The sequence below is a fragment of the Lathyrus oleraceus genome, chromosome 7, assembly GCF_024323335.1.
Source record: "Lathyrus oleraceus cultivar Zhongwan6 chromosome 7, CAAS_Psat_ZW6_1.0, whole genome shotgun sequence".
In the NCBI taxonomy this organism is placed as follows: domain Eukaryota; kingdom Viridiplantae; phylum Streptophyta; class Magnoliopsida; order Fabales; family Fabaceae; genus Lathyrus; species Lathyrus oleraceus.
In genome coordinates this window covers 247515743-247536005 of record NC_066585.1, presented here as the reverse complement: position 1 = coordinate 247536005, position 20263 = coordinate 247515743, and the positions used below count along the sequence as shown (strand labels likewise).

General features: G+C 36.4%; 2 protein-coding genes across 2 annotated transcripts; both read left to right on the top strand.

The window, feature by feature from the left end:
• The first annotated feature begins 5643 nt into the window (after positions 1-5643).
• Positions 5644-6924, top strand: LOC127107301 (senescence-specific cysteine protease SAG39). Its single transcript, XM_051044600.1, has 2 exons — positions 5644-6169; positions 6270-6924. The coding sequence occupies exons 1-2, from the start codon at positions 5728-5730 to the stop codon at positions 6860-6862; spliced, it is 1035 nt and encodes a 344-aa protein (XP_050900557.1). The 5' UTR covers positions 5644-5727; the 3' UTR covers positions 6863-6924.
• Positions 6925-7681: 757 nt separating this feature from the next.
• LOC127103243 (cysteine endopeptidase RepA-like) lies at positions 7682-8422 on the top strand. The gene has a single exon (XM_051040508.1). It carries the CDS (start codon positions 7682-7684, stop codon positions 8279-8281), a length of 600 nt encoding a protein of 199 aa, XP_050896465.1. The 3' UTR covers positions 8282-8422.
• The last annotated feature ends 11841 nt before the right edge of the window (positions 8423-20263 follow it).

Here is a 20263-nt window from a genome sequence, read left to right as displayed (position 1 = left end):
TAGCATGTTCTTGATCAGCTTATGTTTTCCACCTTTAAGCAATACCTGCATAAACTTAGCAAACTTGAGAATTATTTCTAAAATTTCATGAAAAGAGAGACTTACTTGAAGTTGTTTTAACATTTCTTTACATTTCTCAAACATTTCGGTCTCATCCTCTTTTACCAGTTTCTTCTTAATGATGGGATATGGTAGTTTCAGATAATCTGGTAAAGGTGGGTTTAGTTCATTCAAAATTTGATCTTTGGTTCTCTTCTAAGGCTAATTTTTATCAATGAAGTAATCAAGGGTGACTCCTGTTTCCTATTCGTCACCTTGATTTCTATTTTCCTCATTTGCACTTTCATCTACCTTTTCCTTAATTTCGTCCTCTTGAAATTTTTCTACTTTCTCCTTTCTAGTAACCAACCCAAAATCCGCTTCCATAAGTTTGCAAGTTTGATTCTAGGGATTATCAACGGTGTTCCCGGTGAATCCTCCACTTGAGCTAGGTAAAGTTTTTATTTGTCTAGATAGTTGACCAATATGAGTCTCCTAATTCTTGATTGACGCATCATGGTTTCTAGCCAAGATTGCTTGGTTCCTATTTTTCTGCTCTAAACCAATCTGAGTGGCCTTGATGAAATTTTATAAAGTCTCTTCCAACTATTAAGGCTTCTTTTAGAAGTTGTAAGCTTGTCATTTTTGTTGTATAGCTTGGTTACCAATTTGGTTTTGGTTGTTGCTTCAACGAAAATTCGGATGATCCTTCCATCCCGAATTGTAGGTATTGGAATATGGGTTGTTTTTCTGAAAATTTGCAAATTGGGCCTTTTCACTTACCCGTTCCAATTAACACTTTCTGTTTTCATGTCCTCCTACCCAAAATTCACACTTAAGTGCTTGTACCTAGCTCACATTAGATTTATTTAAGCTGCCTTTAGCTATATGCTTATTTAATAATTCAATCTGAGCTAATAATGCAGTATAAGTATCAACAGTTAACATACCTTTGGGTGTGCCACTAGTTTCTAGCTTAGTTGACCTTTCACTTTTAGAATAGTAATCATTCATGCATATCTTTTCAATGAGGTCCTTTACCTGTGGTTCGGTCATTTGTCTAATGGTGCCTCCTACGAAAGCATCTAGCAACATACGTGTCTGACTCTTGAGGCCTTTAATGAAATTTTGCATCTGCTCCATATTGTCCATATTATGATTGAGGATTCTACGTAGTAGTAACTTGAATCTCTCCCAAGAGTCATATAGTGACTCAAAGTCTTGTTGCTCAAAATTGACAATCTCAACTCTCCTCTCAGTAAACTGGATATTGGTAAAAATTCGTTCAAAGAACTTATCCTCTAGCTCCTTCCATGTTCGAATGGTTCCATTTGGAAGGAATAATAAGCAATCTTTAGCCCTTCCAATGAGTGAGAAACCAAACAATTGTAACCTTACTTGGTCGTTTGAGACACCATCAGGTTTGCACATTAAAGTTGTTTCGTATAAACGTGCAAAATGAGCCTGTGGATCTCTGATAGTGTTCCCGTCGAATGGTTTGTCTGTTAGACCAGAAAGCACAAAATTCATAATCTCAAAGTTAGAAGGGTCTTCTGGTACAAACCCTCTAGAAACCTGTCCTTCATCAGTCTGTTTGCAATAGTCCCCCATAGCGGATGGTTGTGGTGCTGCCATGTTATCCTTCTCTTCTGAATCCGAAGAAAGTATTGGTGGATCACCTTCACCAGACTCGCTTCTCTAGCTACTTTCTTGGAGCACGTGCAGTTCTTTCAATTTCCGAATTAAATGGTAGTAATGATGATCCTGAACTGTGCATACACAAACAGAAAATACCTCTGTAGCACTTTGATAAACAAAAAAAGTATAAAACCAAAAATAAACAATAAAAACTAAGAAAAATAAAATATGTTGCACAAAGCGTTGCCCTATTTCAATCAATATTCCCCGAAAATGGTGCCAAAAACTTGATTATTTTTCAGCAAAGGTATCGATAATGTCACAGTCATAAAAATATCGAAGCCACAAGGACTATGTTCGAACAAGCCAACAATTGTGCAATGTAAAGGAAAAACAGTAGGGGGGTCAGGTTTTTAGACGAAAAACAAATTACGAGTTTAAACAGAAGTAATAAAGACAGTTAGGTTGTGCATTAGAATCCCTTATCCTCTCTTGTTGATGTATGATGCCTTGTATGAATGGTCTTATCCTTATTATCTCACGACGAATTAACAAAATCGTTATAGCCACTCCACCATGAAATAACTCACTAACCACTACTCGGAGCTTTATATCCCTAGTCCGTCAGCGTAAGCAGTGTTAGGCGATGTATAGAATGTTAATTCCCACTTGCTACTACTCGGGGTCTGCTCTCCCTATTCAACCAACATAAGTAGAACATTTGCCCTAGGTCTAACACATAGGCTAAGGGTCAGTAATCCCTATGTGTTCAATATCATATTAACAAAGTATCTCAAATAAAAAGCATTAAGAATAAGCAACAACTGAATAAAATTATAATTCAAAGGATTCATACAAATTCAAACCAACATATAATGTCAACAAGATTAAATAAGGTTCATCATCACACAACCCAACCTAGAGGAGTTTTAGCTACTCATAATAAAAATTACAATACTAATTGAATAAAGAAGAATAACATATGAATTCCCTTGAAGGATTGGCCTCCAATGGCTTCCAATGCTCTCAAAATCACCTTTTGATGCTGCAAAATCGTGCTTCCAGTGTAAGAATTCGTAACCCTTTCCAAACTGCTGAAAATCCCCTTAAAAAGCACTAAGAACAAGTCAGAACGTGCTAGAAAAAGCCCAGAAAAACACCTATCGCGTGCATTATATAAGCATCGTGCACGCGATGTAACCTTTTCATCTTTATCGCACACGCGATGATGCGAATGATTAATCCAGTAGCTGCGTCAAAATTCAGCCTTTTTCACCAGAATTTCTACTAAGTCCCATTATTCCATACTTGGTTATTTTTCACTCACTATCGGGTCTTTCTTCTTTATTTTGGCTCATCTTTCGCCTGTTTTTTATCGATTCTTCGCCTAATTATATGCAATAACAAACTATCAGCATCAGACATAATAGGAGGTAAACAACTTGGAGAAAAGAGTATGACCTCAAGCATTGTTATTGTCTTTTACAATGACTAAAGAAATAGTCTTCTAGTACCAAGCCATATACGACAATACAAATTTGAGATGCAAAGCGCCGAGCCTTGTTTGAATTATTGTGTAGGTTTAAGTCATGGTACTTATCTGTATATGAATCTTATGAATGGTATGTCGTACTTTGATGTCTTGTATGTTGACTATTTGTAAATTGCTTCCAAATAATAAAAATACTTTACTCTTTCCTCCATTATGAATTACATACTTGAATTCCTTAATTAAAAGCTATTTGTAATGTGAATCCAATAGCTAGAAGGATATGAAAGAAATCAAAGTAACTTGGTAAAAAAGTCAACTTGTGATTCAAATGCCTTGTAGATCTTCTATCTTCCCCAATTCCAACTTCTCATATGATGACCAATAATCGAAAGTAACCAGTTCTCTAGGTAAGCAAAACAAAACCCTAATTCATAGGAATTCATTTGACCATCATATATTGAGAATGACTCACATAATAAAAACTTACATTTGAGAACCATCTGATTATGAAGCAATGGCCCATACTGGGACAAACCACTTTATCCAGCTGAAATCCCTTACTACTTGAACTTTTGACCCAATAATGTTACACGTGGATGCAGATGAATGAATAGTCTTAACTAAAATGAATGACTGGGATGAATGTATGTAGATGTATCCAAAGCCATGAGTCGGATGGAATTGAGAGGGGTAGGGCAAATTGTGTCTTATTTTTTAATAGCTACAACTGTAACCGGTTAACCAAAACCTTTAATCAATGATCGGTTATAAGTTTTGTGAAACCGGTTACAACTGTTTGAAAATGTTCAAATTAGGCTTGTAACATCATAGTTTATTTCCAAATTATTTCAAAATATATATGGATGATTAGATATGAAAAAATAAATTTGCTATGAGTTTCTAAAGTATTATACAAAGCATAATTGTAATGTGTACCTTATGCTTAAGATAAATTCATCTTTGTCTAATGTTCTTGAAGATTTCTTGAATAATAAGTTTGTTCATAAACGACTTCTTTGAAATTTTGAGCTTTTTTCTTCTTTGATAATGAATTTGAGCTAGATATTTTGTCTTCATCAAAATATAAAACAATGATGGAAGCTTGTCTTCACATTCATAAGTACAACTGGGGAGCGCCTGTTTGGCCTACCTGCATTCGAAGTTGGGCAAGGGTTGTCTTTGGAAGAGAAAGCAAATGACAGGAAGTTTCACGCTGCTTACAGTAATTTATTGTTACTAATATTTTCATAATTATTTTGTTACACTTGTTACTAATATTTTATTTGGACCATTTTTCAGGGATATATCATCCCCCACTTTCCTCGCATCTCTCGGTGGGAACCTGTGCCTACCTACATTGAGGATTGGACACATGGTGCCGCCTTTGCTCCGTACAGAGAAAATAAAATAATACGATCGATTCATTCCATGTGTATCTTGATTGTCATGTAGTAGACAATACTTCCTTTTATCCCTGTGGGTCACCGCCAGATGCATCTGCTAGACGTCATTTCTTTATACTCTGGATGTATGGCATGTAACCGTTTGATCTATCCTTATCTGTCCAAGCGAGTGATGCGTCAGTTTCGGTATTTGCATATTATTCCGAGACTTCCCTTAGAGTCCTCTCTTCCCACCGTTTGGCGCAAAGATTTTGATGTGATACTTGAGGATTTCGAGAGTCACTTGATACCAAAGGAGTATCGTAGTGTGTCAACTCTTGTACAATGGGCTTATGTTGACGGCTACATGACATGGTTCTATAGAGTATCACACCCTATCATGACACGCGACGCTCATGGAAGACGACACATTCCATCTAATCAGGAGGTACTATAAGCTTGGGATGACGACATCGAGGACATCGCGGTGGTTTGTCCGCATTACGATTGTCAAGACATTCATGAGGTGTTACGAATATCCATCTCCAGATACATCCAAATAATATTCGGAGATGTATCTCCGGATCAGTTTTTCGAAAATATGAGGTGTACGACTGAATTACGAAGGATTTATGTGATTTAGATGCATTCGGAGATACGTCTCCGAACAAAATTAATTGCTTCACTCATGTTGTTGGTCTTCTTCTTCTTGATTAAGACAATCCATTTTTCCATTGGGCTTATTGGTTTATAGTTATTACAACGAAAGACTTCAAGTAGATACCTGTTCATTTTCAAACTATTTTCTCAAAAACAAACGACCGTTCATGCGCAAATGGGTGATTGTCAAACCTTTATTTTTATATCCTAAATAATTGCAACGCACAAAGTGTCGTTTGGATCAGTCTTTTAGCCCCCTTGACATAAAATTTGTAGATATCACCAACCTATTCAAACAAAGGTCTCATTCAGAAAATTCTCCCGAATACGTAACTACTTATTTAATATAAATTTGTTTTAAGCTTAAGTTAAAAACTAGAAAGAATGTTACTATTCAATTTCTAAAGTATAAATACCAGAAAGATTATTAAGTATAAGCACCACAAATCTTTCTCACATTTAACTGCTAACTAATCAACTTAAGAAGCAGTTGTTTGTCACACTTGACTAGCTATAATGGCTGCCAAAAATCAAGTATATCATAGTATTGCATTGTTGCTTTTCTCCTTGGGATTGTTGGCTATTCAAGTCACTTCTCGCACTCTTGGAGACAAGTCTATATATGAGAGGCATCAACAATGGATGAGTCACTATGGCAAAGTCTATAAGGATCCTCAAGAAATGGAGAAACGTCTTAAGATATTCACTGAAAATGTAAACTACATTGAAGCATCCAACAATGCTGAAAATAAGAAATCATACAAATTAGGCATTAACCAATTTGCAGACCTCACCAATGAGGAGTTCACAACATCTAGAAACAAGTTCAAAGGACATATGTGCTCCTCAATCACAAGGACAACTACTTTTAAGTATGAAAATATAAGTGTAATTTCATCCTCAGTTGATTGGAGGAAGAAAGGAGCTGTGACGCCAGTGAAGAATCAAGGCCAATGCGGTAAGTGTCTATCTAACAAGTAATGCATTCAATTGAGGTTTATGTGGTAAAAAATTGAATTTTTGTCAAATTCTAGCTAATATAACTTTACCTTTTGTAGGATGTTGTTGGGCCTTTTCTGCTGTTGCGGCAACAGAAGGAATTCATCAGTTGAGTACAGGAAAATTGATCTCTTTATCAGAACAAGAACTTGTTGATTGCGACACAAAAGGTGTGGACCAAGGTTGTGAGGGTGGTCTTATGGATGATGCTTTCAAATTCATCATTCAAAATCATGGACTCAGCACGGAAGCTCAATACCCCTATCAAGGCGTTGATGGAACGTGCAGTGCAAACCAAGCATCCACCCAAGCGGCTACCATTACTGGGTATGAAGATGTCCCGGCAAACAATGAGCAGGCACTACAAAAAGCTGTTGCAAATCAACCAATTTCTGTAGCCATTGATGCTAGTGGATCCGACTTTCAATTTTATAAAAGCGGTGTTTTTACTGGTTCATGTGGAACTGAGCTCGATCACGGTGTCACTGCTGTGGGTTTTGGTATCGATAGTGATGGAAGCAAGTATTGGTTGGTTAAGAACTCATGGGGAGCTGATTGGGGAGAAGAAGGATACATTAGGATGCAAAGGGGAGTCGATGCTGCTGAAGGACTATGTGGCATTGCAATGCAAGCATCTTACCCTACTGCTTAAGTTCCTGACTTGATATTTATGTAAATCAAGCTAAAATGTGAATGACTGTGCATTTATCTGCTATTAGCTACATTTATCAATGTATATTATATACATCTACTTGTGCATTTATAAATACAATGAAATTATTAAAGAGTAAATCTTATTCTCCATTCTTCTTTACATGAAATTACTATGACATCTGCACATGTAGTAACAGCTAGTAACAGAAGATTCAATACCAGAGATTTAGAAGCATCAAGGCAATACCACGTTAACTGTCTATTTCACAAAATTCATGTAAAAACCGAATCAAGTAAGAGCATTGCTAAATAACTGTTGACATCACATTAAGCAGAATATGGAGAACAAACTCTTGGTCATGATTACAGACGGAGAATGCAGTAGCAACAGACTGCGGGACAGCAGTAGCAATAGTTTTGGAAATGCTGCAGAAGCATGATGCAACCGGTTACATAAAGTTGTAATCGATTACAAGCAAAAGAAAATGTAATGTTGATTGTGAGAGAATCATTTCAAAGCAGAGATAAATGGTATTTAGACTCCGGATGTTCTACTCATATGAAGGGGAGGAATGATTGGTTTGTTAAAACTTAAAATCAATCGTGCCATGAAGAACAAAGTGAAGTTCGTGGATGACACCACTTTAGCGGTCGAAGGGATCAATGATGTTTTGATCATCAGAAAGGACAGGGGACATTCCTTGATCAAATATGTGTTATACATTCTAGGAATCAAGTGTAATCTTCTAAGTATTGGTCAACTGCTTGAGAAAGGTTATAAGATTCACATGGAGAACTAAGGCGCTACACGTTATGGATGCAAACGGGTTGTTGGTCCTTTTCTGCTGTTGCAGCAACCGAAGGAATTCATCAGTTGAGTACTGGAAAGTTGGTCTCTTTATCAGAGCAAGAACTTGTTGATTGCGATACAAAAGGTGTGGACCAAGGTTGTGAGGGTGGTCTTATGGATGATGCTTTCAAATTCATCATTCAGAATCATGGACTCAGCACGGAAGCTCAATACCCCTATCAAGGCGTTGATGGAACGTGCAGTGCAAACCAAGCATCCACCCAAGCGGCTACCATTACTGGGTATGAAGATGTCCCGGCAAACAATGAGCAGGCACTACAAAAAGCTGTTGCAAATCAACCAATTTCTGTAGCCATTGATGCTAGTGGATCCGACTTTCAATTTTATAAAAGCGGTGTTTTTACTGGTTCATGTGGAACTGAGCTCGATCACGGTGTCACTGCTGTGGGTTTTGGTATCGATAGTGATGGAAGCAAGTATTGGTTGGTTAAGAACTCATGGGGAGCTGATTGGGGAGAAGAAGGATACATTAGGATGCAAAGGGGAGTCGATGCTGCTGAAGGACTATGTGGCATTGCAATGCAAGCATCTTACCCTACTGCTTAAGTTCCTGACTTGATATTTATGTAAATCAAGCTAAAATGTGAATGACTGTGCATTTATGCATTTATCTGCTATTAGCTACATCTATCAATGTATATTATATACATCTACTTGTGCATTTATAAATACAATGAAATTATTAAGGGTAAATCTTATTCTTTATTCTTCTTTACATGAAATTACTATCACAAAATTCAAATGTCTAAACCCACTTGTGAGAATAAGTCAAATAAACTAAAAATAAGTGTTTTTGTATAGGGTGTAACTGGTTACCACTATTAGCATTTTTCTGTTATGTAACCGCTGTAAAATGTTACAGGTCTAGTGTAACCGTTTACATGTACAAGATTTTTTTGTTTTTTGTTATTTTTATTTGTTGTTTGTATCCCAATCCACTTGTAACCGTTTGAATATTTTGGAGGTATTGTTATCAATGTTAATGCAATTTCTCGTCCTCAATTACTCTCTCTATTTACAATTTTCTCTAGAAGTTGGTTCAGAGCTTCTTATCATAGTAGTTTCTAAACATCACCAGACTTTGCTTCTTCAATCAAATGTCGGTACAAATTTTAAAAGACTTTTAAGATGCTTGACTCGGATATAGAATAAAATTATTTGCAATTATGATAGAAGTAGTATTATCATAGTGAAGTGTAATTTTACTTTCATAAATATGAAGCTCCTCAGATTGATATTTGAATATCAGAATTAGAAACTGTTGAATAAAAACAAAGAGATAGTAGTACTTTTCTTTGTGTGATATCCTATTGAGATTGTTCTTAAGGAACTACATTGTTCCAACAATGCTCTTCTGATAACCATTAAGAGTCTTTTCATACCCCATATCAACTGGATAAACTTCATGGATTGATTAAGCATTTGAAGTACCAGTTTTTGATTGATCAGTTTCAATCCTCCTAGTACCCGTGATCTTTTCTTACCGATTTCTTTCACACTCCGCATTTTCTTCCTTCTTCTGAGTTAGGATTTGGAACATAGGTTTTTCTGTTGCTATAAGATGTAAGCATGTGTTCTCCTGAGCTGAGATTATTGCTTTGTTTTTCCATTTTAACATATCTGCAGCAATAATATTTCACTTTGGCACTCATACTTGTATGGGTTCTATGAGGTTAATTTTACCGGGCTTCCACTTATTTTGAGCATTTGCTTTATAATAAGGCTTTGGATTATTCAAGAATTTAGATTTAAAAGTCTATTGTCTTAAATGAGCTTTATTCTCAAGTTCTGGACCTTTCAAAACTTTGTAACTGGATGTCTTAGGTTATATCTTCTTCAGAACATTTGACTTTGAGGTCTTAGGTTCAGTTGAAGACATATGTCTTTAATCTGATCCACAAACCTAGGTTGATTAATAGCTAATTAATATAGAAACTATTCAATATCCAAAAGGTAGAATGTTTACAAAGAGGTTCTTACTGGACACTTCTGAACCATGAAACCTTCTCACTTTAGATGACTCATTGTTCAGAGTCAAAAATCCCAGAGTCTCATTTAATCATTGTGATAAATTAAACATTTTGAGATACACATTTTGTTTCAATCTGGACATAAGTCCATTTTCATAATGAAAACAAATCTATCTTCAGCATGGGATTTTGTAAAGATATTAACTCATTATGGGCATAAGTTTATCTTCATAATAGGGTTACTATAGCAGAAAAGGGAAATTCGGGCCTCTAATTTTCTGCTACAGTAACCCTATTCTGCATCCACGAAAATTAGAGGCTAGGATACCAATTTCATGGAAAACTAAAGTTCACACGATTAATCTGTTGTATTTGGTTTCTGCCGATACTTTGAGATTTTATAATTTTTGATCAAATTTCCTTTCCCTTTCAATTTTATGTTTTATGTCTTGTATAGTTAAGTATAGTTAAGTATATTTACAAGTTTTATTTAAAAAAAGAAGTTCTAAAATGCAATGGCATAAGGCCAAAGTTTCTAATTTGCAAAGAGTCTAAGTTAAAAAAGACCAGCACAAGAAAAGAAGTTTTTAAAAGGAGAGAGAGATTTTGAAATTAAAGAGATGGGGAGGAGATGAAGAGACTAATCCTAAGCATAAATTTAAAAGTTAAGAGTTGAAAAGATCTGACCAATGGACTACAATCCAATAGGCAAGAATGCCATATAGAAACCCAAATTCCCTTGGACATTAGAATCAAACAATAAACAATGCATAACATATTAAATTGAAGAGCAGGGCATCAAATAAAGATAGCCACATCCAAGCTTTATCCATTCCATAATCTTCTTCAAACTGGCCTATGTAGCAGATGAATTCCACAAGTCACAGGTTCAAAACAACAACTTCACAGTGATCATGTGACAGGTGAACTCAGATGGATCTTCAATGATGTATCATATGAAGTTTCAAATTGCAAGCACTTGGTTACATAAAAAATTGGCATTGGCCAAGTCCTTTTGCATAAGGATGTTGTCTAAATTCTAAGTCCAGTTATCCAAGATCAAACCAACAGTCCACACAATAGTTTTTTAGGGTTTTTGTTCTTATTATGTACATTTATGGTCAAAGACCACACAAGCAAACAAAATATGCACAAATAAGATATATCACACAATATGGTCCAAGTGGACAAAGTGAAAATGGCATTAATGTAAACAATTAGAATGGTATGAATAATGACAAATGAATAGAGCTTAAAGTTAAAGGGCATTAAAAGTAAATGGCTTGAAATAAATGTTAGTTGTTAATGAATTAGAAGTTAGTATTGCTTTTGCTTTTTTATTTTTTAAGTCATTCTTTAGAGAACACTCAACCCACTTATCACAAGCATGGATCCTTAAACCAAGACATCTTCCAAAGGAAGGAAAAAAGGCCAGTTTCCACATAATACCATGAAAGAGGGGAGACTTACAGTCTCATAACTAGAATGTTATGCCTTTTTGTGTCAAAAATTTAGCGCTATGTTAAGCAATCGTAATTGGACTTATGTAGAAGTCACAACTATTTGAGGTCATGCAATAGAATTTTGGTGTTAATGCATGTTAGAGACATAGTATAATGGACTTTGCTCATGAAACATACCACACACAAAAAGAATATGCAAAAGATGTGGCCTAATCTCATCCATACTTATGTTGGTTTTACAATCAACTAGCCTTACGACCTTGAGATATCATAGGCCAAATGAAATGGATGCATAAAGAAGGGGAATTAGATGAAGAGGGAGGGGAATAGATCAAAAATTGGATAAAGGAGGACTTTTACCAAATTAAGATCATTAATTCATATTGGGAGATAGAATGTACATTCCATCAATCCCCTAAATCCAATGATCTTAACCTAACAAAGTCAAATCAACCTTGACCAAGGCCCAACAACACAAGTCAAACTTATACAAACAATTAAAATGGCTCAACACAATTATTTGGATTTGGAAGATAGATTTTTCTGTTGCTATAAGATGTAAGCATGTGTTGTCCTGAGCTGAGATTATTGCTTTGATTTTCCATTTTAACATATCTGCAGCAACAATAATTTCACTTTGGCACCCATACTTGTATGGGTTCTATGAGCTTAGTTTTACCGGGCTTCCACTTATTTTGAGCATTTGCTTTATAATAAGGCTTTCGATTATTCAAGAATTCAGATTTAAAAGTTTGTTGTCTTAAATGAGCTTTATTCTCATGTTCTGGACCTTTGTAACTGGATGTCTTAGGTTATATCTTCTTCAGAACATTTGACTTTGAGGTCTTAGGTTCAGTTGAAGACATATGTCTTTAATCTGATCCACAAACCTAGGTTGGTTAATAGCTAATTAATATAGAAACTATTCAATATCCAAAAGGTAGAACGTTTACAAAGAGGTTTTTACTGGACACTTCTGAACCATGAAACCTTCTCACTTCAGATGACTCATTGTTCAGAATCAAAAATCCTAGAGTCTCATTTAATCATTCTGATAAATTAAACATTCTGAGATACACTTTTTTTTTTCATTCTGGACATAAGTCCATTTTCATAATGAAAACGAATCTATCTTCAACATGGGATTTTGTAAAGATATCAACTCATTATGGACATAAGTTTATCTTCATAATAGGGTTACTATAGCAGAAAAGGGAAATTCGGGCCTCTAATTTTCTACTACAGTAACCCTATTCTGCATCCACGAAAATTAGAGGCTAGGATACCGATTTCATGGAGAACTAAAGTTCACACGGTTGATCTGTTGTATTTGGTTTCTGCCGATACTTTGAGATTTTATAATTTTCAATCAAATTTTCTTTCCCTTTCAATTTTATGTTTTGTCTTGTATGCTTTATTCGAGTTCTATAAATTATGTGTTGATTAATTTTGATTGATTTACATTCACTAATCTTCATCGCGTGTTACCATAGCTTTTATGTTAATTCGTTCAATCTTTATTTTGTTTGCTTAACTCCGAAAATAGGAGTGTAAATCGCATAGTGTCAATTATGCTTGTTGGTTGATGTTGTATTCAAAAAGGGATTAGAATCCACTTAGGGCGTGAAAATTATATTAACCAATGATAAGTTAGGAAATCGAAACAGTAGATAAGTATGTTTATCATATTCGTAATCAGTTTCTATTATTCAATAATATAATCGAAAATCAAAACCCCCATTTTGTTCCCATCAGTTGGTTAAGTTGATCAAGAGTCCTTGTGATACGACTCGTGTGTCACTTCCCATTTACTACATTTTTTCTAAACTCGTTTTTGACCTGTATGCGACAGCATATCAAATTGGCGTCATTGCCGGGGGACTCTTGGTGTTTTGGCCGATTCACATGTATCTATAAAAACCAGTCCGAAAACTTGGTTTTAGAAAAATTGTTTCCATTTCGAAAATTTTCCATGCCAATTTAATAGAAAAAAACCAGGAGTCAAAGTCATGTACCCTTGGAAAGAGTTATGGGACACCACCCTTAAAACCCCAAATTCACCATTTTTTCTATTTTTTATGATTTTTTTACTGTTTTCATAATTTTAGAAAAATCCAAAAAAAATCTCAAAATTCTTAATTGGCTTCATTAGATTAAATTTAGTGTTTTTGTATTTTTTTTATATTAATCGTTTTTCGTGTTTTCTAACTATTTTGCTCTATAGGGACATTGTTGGCATTTTCACATTTGTTGCTGCATTGTTAAAGTAGTTCAGGCTACTTTGTCTGGTTCTTCTGACTTGTTTGATTTTGATCCTGAAGCTGAAAAAACCTTGCACACACGCCGTAGAGCAAATCAGGCTAGCACTAGTTCACCACTTGTTAGCGATTCTAATTCTTTGTCTGTGCATAACTTATTTGATTATGAACTTGCTTTTGATAATAACATGGTTGAAGAAAGGAAATTAAGAGAGCTTGATGCTCTTGATGTTAATTATAATGGTTTATGTATCGAATATGCTGATGTCACCGTTCCTTTTGAATTGAAATCTTGTTTAATACACTTGTTGCCAAGGTTTAATGGTCTTGCAGGTGAGGATCCGCATAAGCATCTAAAGGAAATTCCAGGTTGTTTGTTCTACACCTTTGAGACCTAAAGGAATAATAGAATATCATATCAAGCTTAGAGCATTTTCATTCTCACTACAGGGTGCTGCAAAATACTGGTTGTACTATCTTGATCCAGATTCTATTACAACATGGAATGATTTAAAGAAAGTGTTCCTAGAAAGATACTTTCCCTCCTCTAGAGCTGAATCAATCAGAAAGAAAATATATGGTATTAGATAGGGAAATGAATCATTGGTTGAGTATTGGGAGAGATTCAAACAGTTACTGTCTAGTTGTCCTCAACACCAAATCATCGAGAAATTGCTTATTTAGTACTTCTATGAAGGTTTTCTATCAATGGACAAAAACATTTTAGATGCTGCTAGTGGTGGAGCATTTTTTGATAAGACTCCAACTGTTGCCAAATCCTTGATTGGAACATGTCACTCAACTCCCAACAGTTCACAACTAGAAACAATTATGTGGTCAAAACTAAAGGCGTGAATGAGATTCAAGATTCTTTTTTCAACAAGGCTCTAGAAACTAGAATTGGCGAGCTCACTTCTTTAGTGAAACAATTGGAAATTGGTAAAACTCTGTCATACCCTAAATTTTGCCCCGCATAAAGGCATTCATTTACATTTCAAGCATATGTATTTATCAATTTGCAACCACTCATTTACATAAATTTATTGAGTGTTTCAGCTGCAATATGTCCCATGATTATTTCATCTGGTTAAGATCCAATTTCCATGCATAAGTCAAAATTCATTAATCAAGGAGAAATTATCTTTGGTTGTGTCGCTTTGTTAAGACCAATACATACATTCTTATCATACATACATCTTTCATTCATACACCATTTCATTCAATTGAGAATATTTGTAAGTCTCATGTCATTTTAATTTACCATCCATGATCATTTATTATCACATTTCCTTTAAAAAGTAAAGTCTTATCGTTTGACTTTTGTTTGGAATGTGGATTTTAAATAAATAAATGTAGTTTTTCATTTTTAGTCATGTTTTTATTCTATTTTTGAGAAAGATCATAAAAAGGTCCAATTTCCTTTAGAACTTAGTTTTAATTCATGATTGATCTAAGTTTTGTTGAAAAAGGTTGATAAGAGTTTAAAAAAAGGGATCTACATTTGTATTCATTCATGCATCTATTCACATTCCACCACCAAATCATGAACCATAAGTTTTCTTTTGTTTTGCAAATAAATCAATTAAAAATTATACAAAAAGTCGAGGTACAAGTTACATAATGGAACAAGTTATACCATGTTCTATTGAGTTTTGTTACTTTTGAGCTTAGGCCTAAGTGATATGTATCTAAGACCTAACAATTTAAATCTTCAAAATTCCAAGCACATCATTTCTTCATCTTCAAGTCCTTCACTAATCCTTTTTGCATCAAGAAATCTCCATTTGTGTTCATCAACCTAACACCAAGAGAATGAGTATGTCATGTAGCAAGTCAAAAATGTCACAAGGGTTAAACTTCAAGTAAGAGACATGATTTTTATGTAATAATCAGCAAATTTAAATTTCAAAAAAAAGAAGAGAGGGAAGTAAGTAAAAGTATAGTAATTTGTAAATACAGTAAAATCTTCATTGTCACAAAGAGACAAACTCAGCAAGACAAAAAGTACAGCAACCCCAATTTCACCAAAATAGCAAAAACATACACCTAACAGATTTGATTCCTCTGCAGTATTCCACCTTCATCATCATGCATCATATTAAACCCTAATTTCTACCCATATAAATTGAACAAAACAATCAGAGACAAGGGGTCAGAGCATTTTTCACAGATTTTTTTTTGACACACAAAGAACCCTAAGCTACTGTTACCAAATTAATATCAAAAAACCTCTCGGTAACTGATCGGTAAAATAGCAAGTGTACTATTTGCACCAATGTAGTAATAAAATGGGAGTTATCCCGAGTATCGATCTCGAGTACTGCGTGATAAGTACCAATCTTTATAATAATTCTATTGAACAAAAGATCATAGGGGGTTTAATGAGTGTTTTAAAAAATAATAAGAACGAGAAATAATTATATTAAGCGTATAAAAGTTGTTTAACCGATATGAGAAAGCATGCTAGGGCCAGATGTGTGAATTGCTTTGTAATACACTTCTTCCATATTATATAACATCTACGTTGTAATTATTCAAAACCGATTCTCAAGAATTGTTTTCTCTAATTCCTTAGCCGAAAACCATTAACAGTCAATTTCAATCATAATTCCTTAGTTATTCAAATTGACGTTACGAAATATGTAATTGATCAAGAATTAACGGCTACTACGGTTTGATCCTTATTCCTAAGTGATTAAACCGGAGTTTTATTATACAACTAGCGATAAGGCGGTTTGTCCGACCTAAACCTTAACCAGAGATCAGAATTTTATTTGTCCGATAAAATAAAGCATTAAGAACATTGTATAATAATTTGAATAAAGAAAACATCGATGATCATAAAAACATAGAAAAAGTATTCATACAGTAGCAATTCAGGGACACCCCCTAGCATTGGGGGGTTTAGCTTCTTATAATATTCAAAGACAGTAAATTACAAATTAGAGACATTATAATTTTTTATGGGTGAAGGTTGATCTTCAATCTCTTCCGATCTTGAAGATCTCTTATCCTCTAAACACCTTGCAAGCTTGCTTCTCCTTTCTGTCTATTTTCTTCTACGATCAAAAAGTCCCTCTCTCTATGCCAAAATCCAGACTGAATAGCTTCCATTCAACTAAAAACATCGCGAAATACCCAGACTGCTCTCCGGACGTACACAGGGGTCAACACACTAAAAATCAGCAAACGGGGCGAGTTCCCCAACATGGGCCGTGTCAGGTGACACGACTGTCCGTGTTGGCTCTCTATAAATTTCAAAACTTCATCCCTTGCTGACAAGGGCCGTGTCAGCTGACAAGGGCACCCATGTAGCCCCCTGGATTCTTGATCCCAACATCTGTCTTCTGGACATGCTGACACAGGCCGTGTCAGCTTACACAGGCACCCGTGTCAGCCCCCTGTTCTTGTCTTTTTCCGCTTTACATGATGTCCTTGACTTCCATTCTTCCGGTACGCATCTTTCAGGCATATTGTTGGACCTGGAAACCAAACAGTACTACACAGAAACGCATAAAATGCGACAAAAAGAGATGAACTACTAATGTAACATAAAACAAGCAGAAATTTATAAAATGCGATAAACTTAAGAAATCAACTAAAATAAAGAACAAAATGTTACCGATTCTTGAAGATTCAATGCTGGATGGATGATGAAAAGTAAGTGTAAATGGTGACCGATCACAACCCCAAACTTATCTCATTGCTTGTCCTCAAGTGATGTAAGAGACAACGCAGAGGTCAACCATGGATTTTCTTCTTTCCACAACACAGCTGATGCTATTCGCAACTTATCTTCCTCCTTCCCGATTAAGCTTCGGGTTCACCCATTCGCACTATCCACTGCATTATCATATCAGAGTGTTCCTTCACCTACAAACTTCTTCACACTACTCACCAAATCTCTCGAGGTTAAGGTGTTTGGCACTCATGATATCAAGGTATGCAATATCAACTCTTAATTTTTGAATAGACTCTACGTTAACTACACAAACCAAATTCACACACTTTAAGAGGTCTTTCGGGTTGTAACGGGGCTTAGGTACAGTGGGGGGTAGACAAGAAAATGGATGACAAAGGTTTTAGAACTCGACATTCATGTTGTTGTTTTTCTTTGTGCACAAATTATTTTATGGGGTGTTGTCCAACTTGACTCTTTTTCACTCAAATTTCTTTTTTTTTCTTTTGAGTATCACATTTATGAATGAGTCTTTGACCTAGGCAAGTGCTTATACTTCATTCCTATTTTCATTTTTTTTCCGGTAGAAGCGAATGTTTCTACACAGTTTTTCTTTTCTTTTTGTTGCACTTGCCTCTTTTCCAAAATTTCTTCTAAGGATTACCACCCCAAACTTATCTTTTTCCACAAATTTTACACTACAACAGTCATGCCGAGCGAGGGTAGGAAGTGTTTGGCTTATGGTTAACATGACGATTTACACAAACAAGGGGGTACAGGCTCAACGGGGTTAACAACGGATAAATACAACATTATGGATGGCTAGAAAGGCTAAAAGGGTGAAAACAAACAACGTGCCTCAATGTGCGTCTTTGTATTATGCTGTATCAATAGAACTTACGCAAAATTAGAGAGATAAAGTCATACCTGAATGCGCTCTTTTGTGTTTGGTTATGTTGAAATCTCACCATGTTGGATAAGCTTGCCGGCTCCAAACCACTCTTTATGACAGACAACTTCTTTTTCAGCTTGGGCTTACCTTCCCCTCTTTCGGTCTAGAGTTGCCAAGTTGCGTCCAACATTTTGTTTCTCAACTGTATCACCTTCCAGGTTGCCTCGGGAGCAAATCTGGGGTTGCGTCTTTCCCTCACTAGTCACTAGTCCATCATTTATCCAGCAGAATCCACTTTTATCTGTAACTTAAAGAAATAAAACAGCCACACAACAACAAACAAAGTAACACAACAGACACACAACTAAAAATAAAATACAAAACAATTAAAACCCCCCTCACTTGAACTAAACATTGTCCGCAATGTTTATTGTCAAGAAAAGAGGGGTACTCACAATATTTACTGTGGAGGTGGGGCGGGTACAGATAATGCAACATCATGCGTTGCATCATCGCATTCATCTCATCCAAAACCGTCCCTTGACAGCGTTGTTCGACTCCGAACCTGGTGAGCTCCTCACCTTGCCTAGATTGCTCCGTGCGAAGGTGACTGATCTCATCCTGAATCCAACCCCATTGGTCTTGTGGCATGGAGTAGGACCCTGAAGCTTGAGCCGGTTCTTGCGGTTGCTGGTAAAACGGCTCCTCGGTGCTCGGTGCACCTTCCATATGTTCATCTGCAGGCAAAGAGTCAAGAAAATCTTCTTCCCCCTCATCCAGGTCGGGACAGTCATAAAGCTAGTTGGCTCTGTTAGTAATACTGATGAAATCATAAGCGGGTAAAGCAAGAACATGGACTTTTTGACAAATAAGAGAATAATAATCTTGTTTTACCGCAATCATGCCTTGTTGGATCAACGCGGCCATGTCCAGTTTATTTTTACCCGGCACCTGTGGAGAGTCAGCAAGCGCAGCACCAAATCCAAAATGATCGGCAATCTGTATGATCATGCCGCCAACCGAAATGTCGCCTGAAGTAGCGCGACCAACTCTACCTAGGTAGTCAGTTGCAAATGCTGTTACGTTGATAGGAGTTTGTGATGCCATACTGTACAAAAAGAACAGCTCCCTTTGGGTGGCGACACCTTGGTGTCGCATTACGCGAAAAACCGGCGGGAAACAAGAACAACAGAGCCGCCACCGTGCGTTATTTATCCCAAAAGAGGGAAAGGAAACGCTCGAAGTAAACCTGGAAAAAGCATGGTCTCGCGACCAAAGAGAATGGGATCGGGAGTCGGTTATGCGAAGGGAAGGTATTAGCACCTCTACGCATCCGTCGTACTCGACGGGATCCACGCACAATAGGAAGGGGAAATGGTTGCTAAAACACTGCTCATAAACACACACACACTGGCTGAAAGAGACACAAGAAAACAAACAAGACTGACTCGGCAGGATATCGCATCCTGGGCCTACTTAGTCTATCAAGCATAGACATCAGAGTCAAAGTAGTTCGAACTGGGGAAACGACACATGCTCGCTAGGATATCGCATCCTATGCATACGTATCTCCTTGGACGAAAGAGAATCAGAGCATCCGTAGCTCGGCTGACACGCACACAAACAAACACAGGCGAAGGCAAACGTGGAGCCCAACTGCCAATCACTGGACTTACATCAGCATCCGAACCAAAGCACACCCACACTGGAAACCAGATGCCACTTGATGGACTTATACCGGACTCCAAGCACACAACAAGAGAATACGAAATGCCAATCGCTGGGCTTACATCCATCTCCTGACACACACAAAGACAAAACAAAAAGGGCGCCCGGAGAGATCAGCTCATCTCCTGCCTACGTACCTCATCTGGTATGAGGATCAGGGCGACGTAGTTCCCCTACGGAGGGACACAGGACTAGCCTAACCAGATAATAGAGGGAGACACAACTAGGGAGACTACGACTCGAGCCTAAATGTTATCATGCAAATTCATCCCTAAGTTAAGGTTTCTAGCTAACTTGCACAGGAAGCAAGCCTATCCTAAACATGACTTGCACAGGAAGCAAGCCAAACCAAACCTATCTTGCACAGGAAGCAAGCTAAAGCAAACACACAAGCACAAATAGCACACACTATATGCAATCAAATGGGCTCAATCAAGGTTAGGTTTTAGTCGAGGGGTCATATCAACCTCAACAAACAAACCACTGTAACAGGGTAATGTTAGCTCTTAACCCTAACATTGAGAGTTAGGGTGAAGCT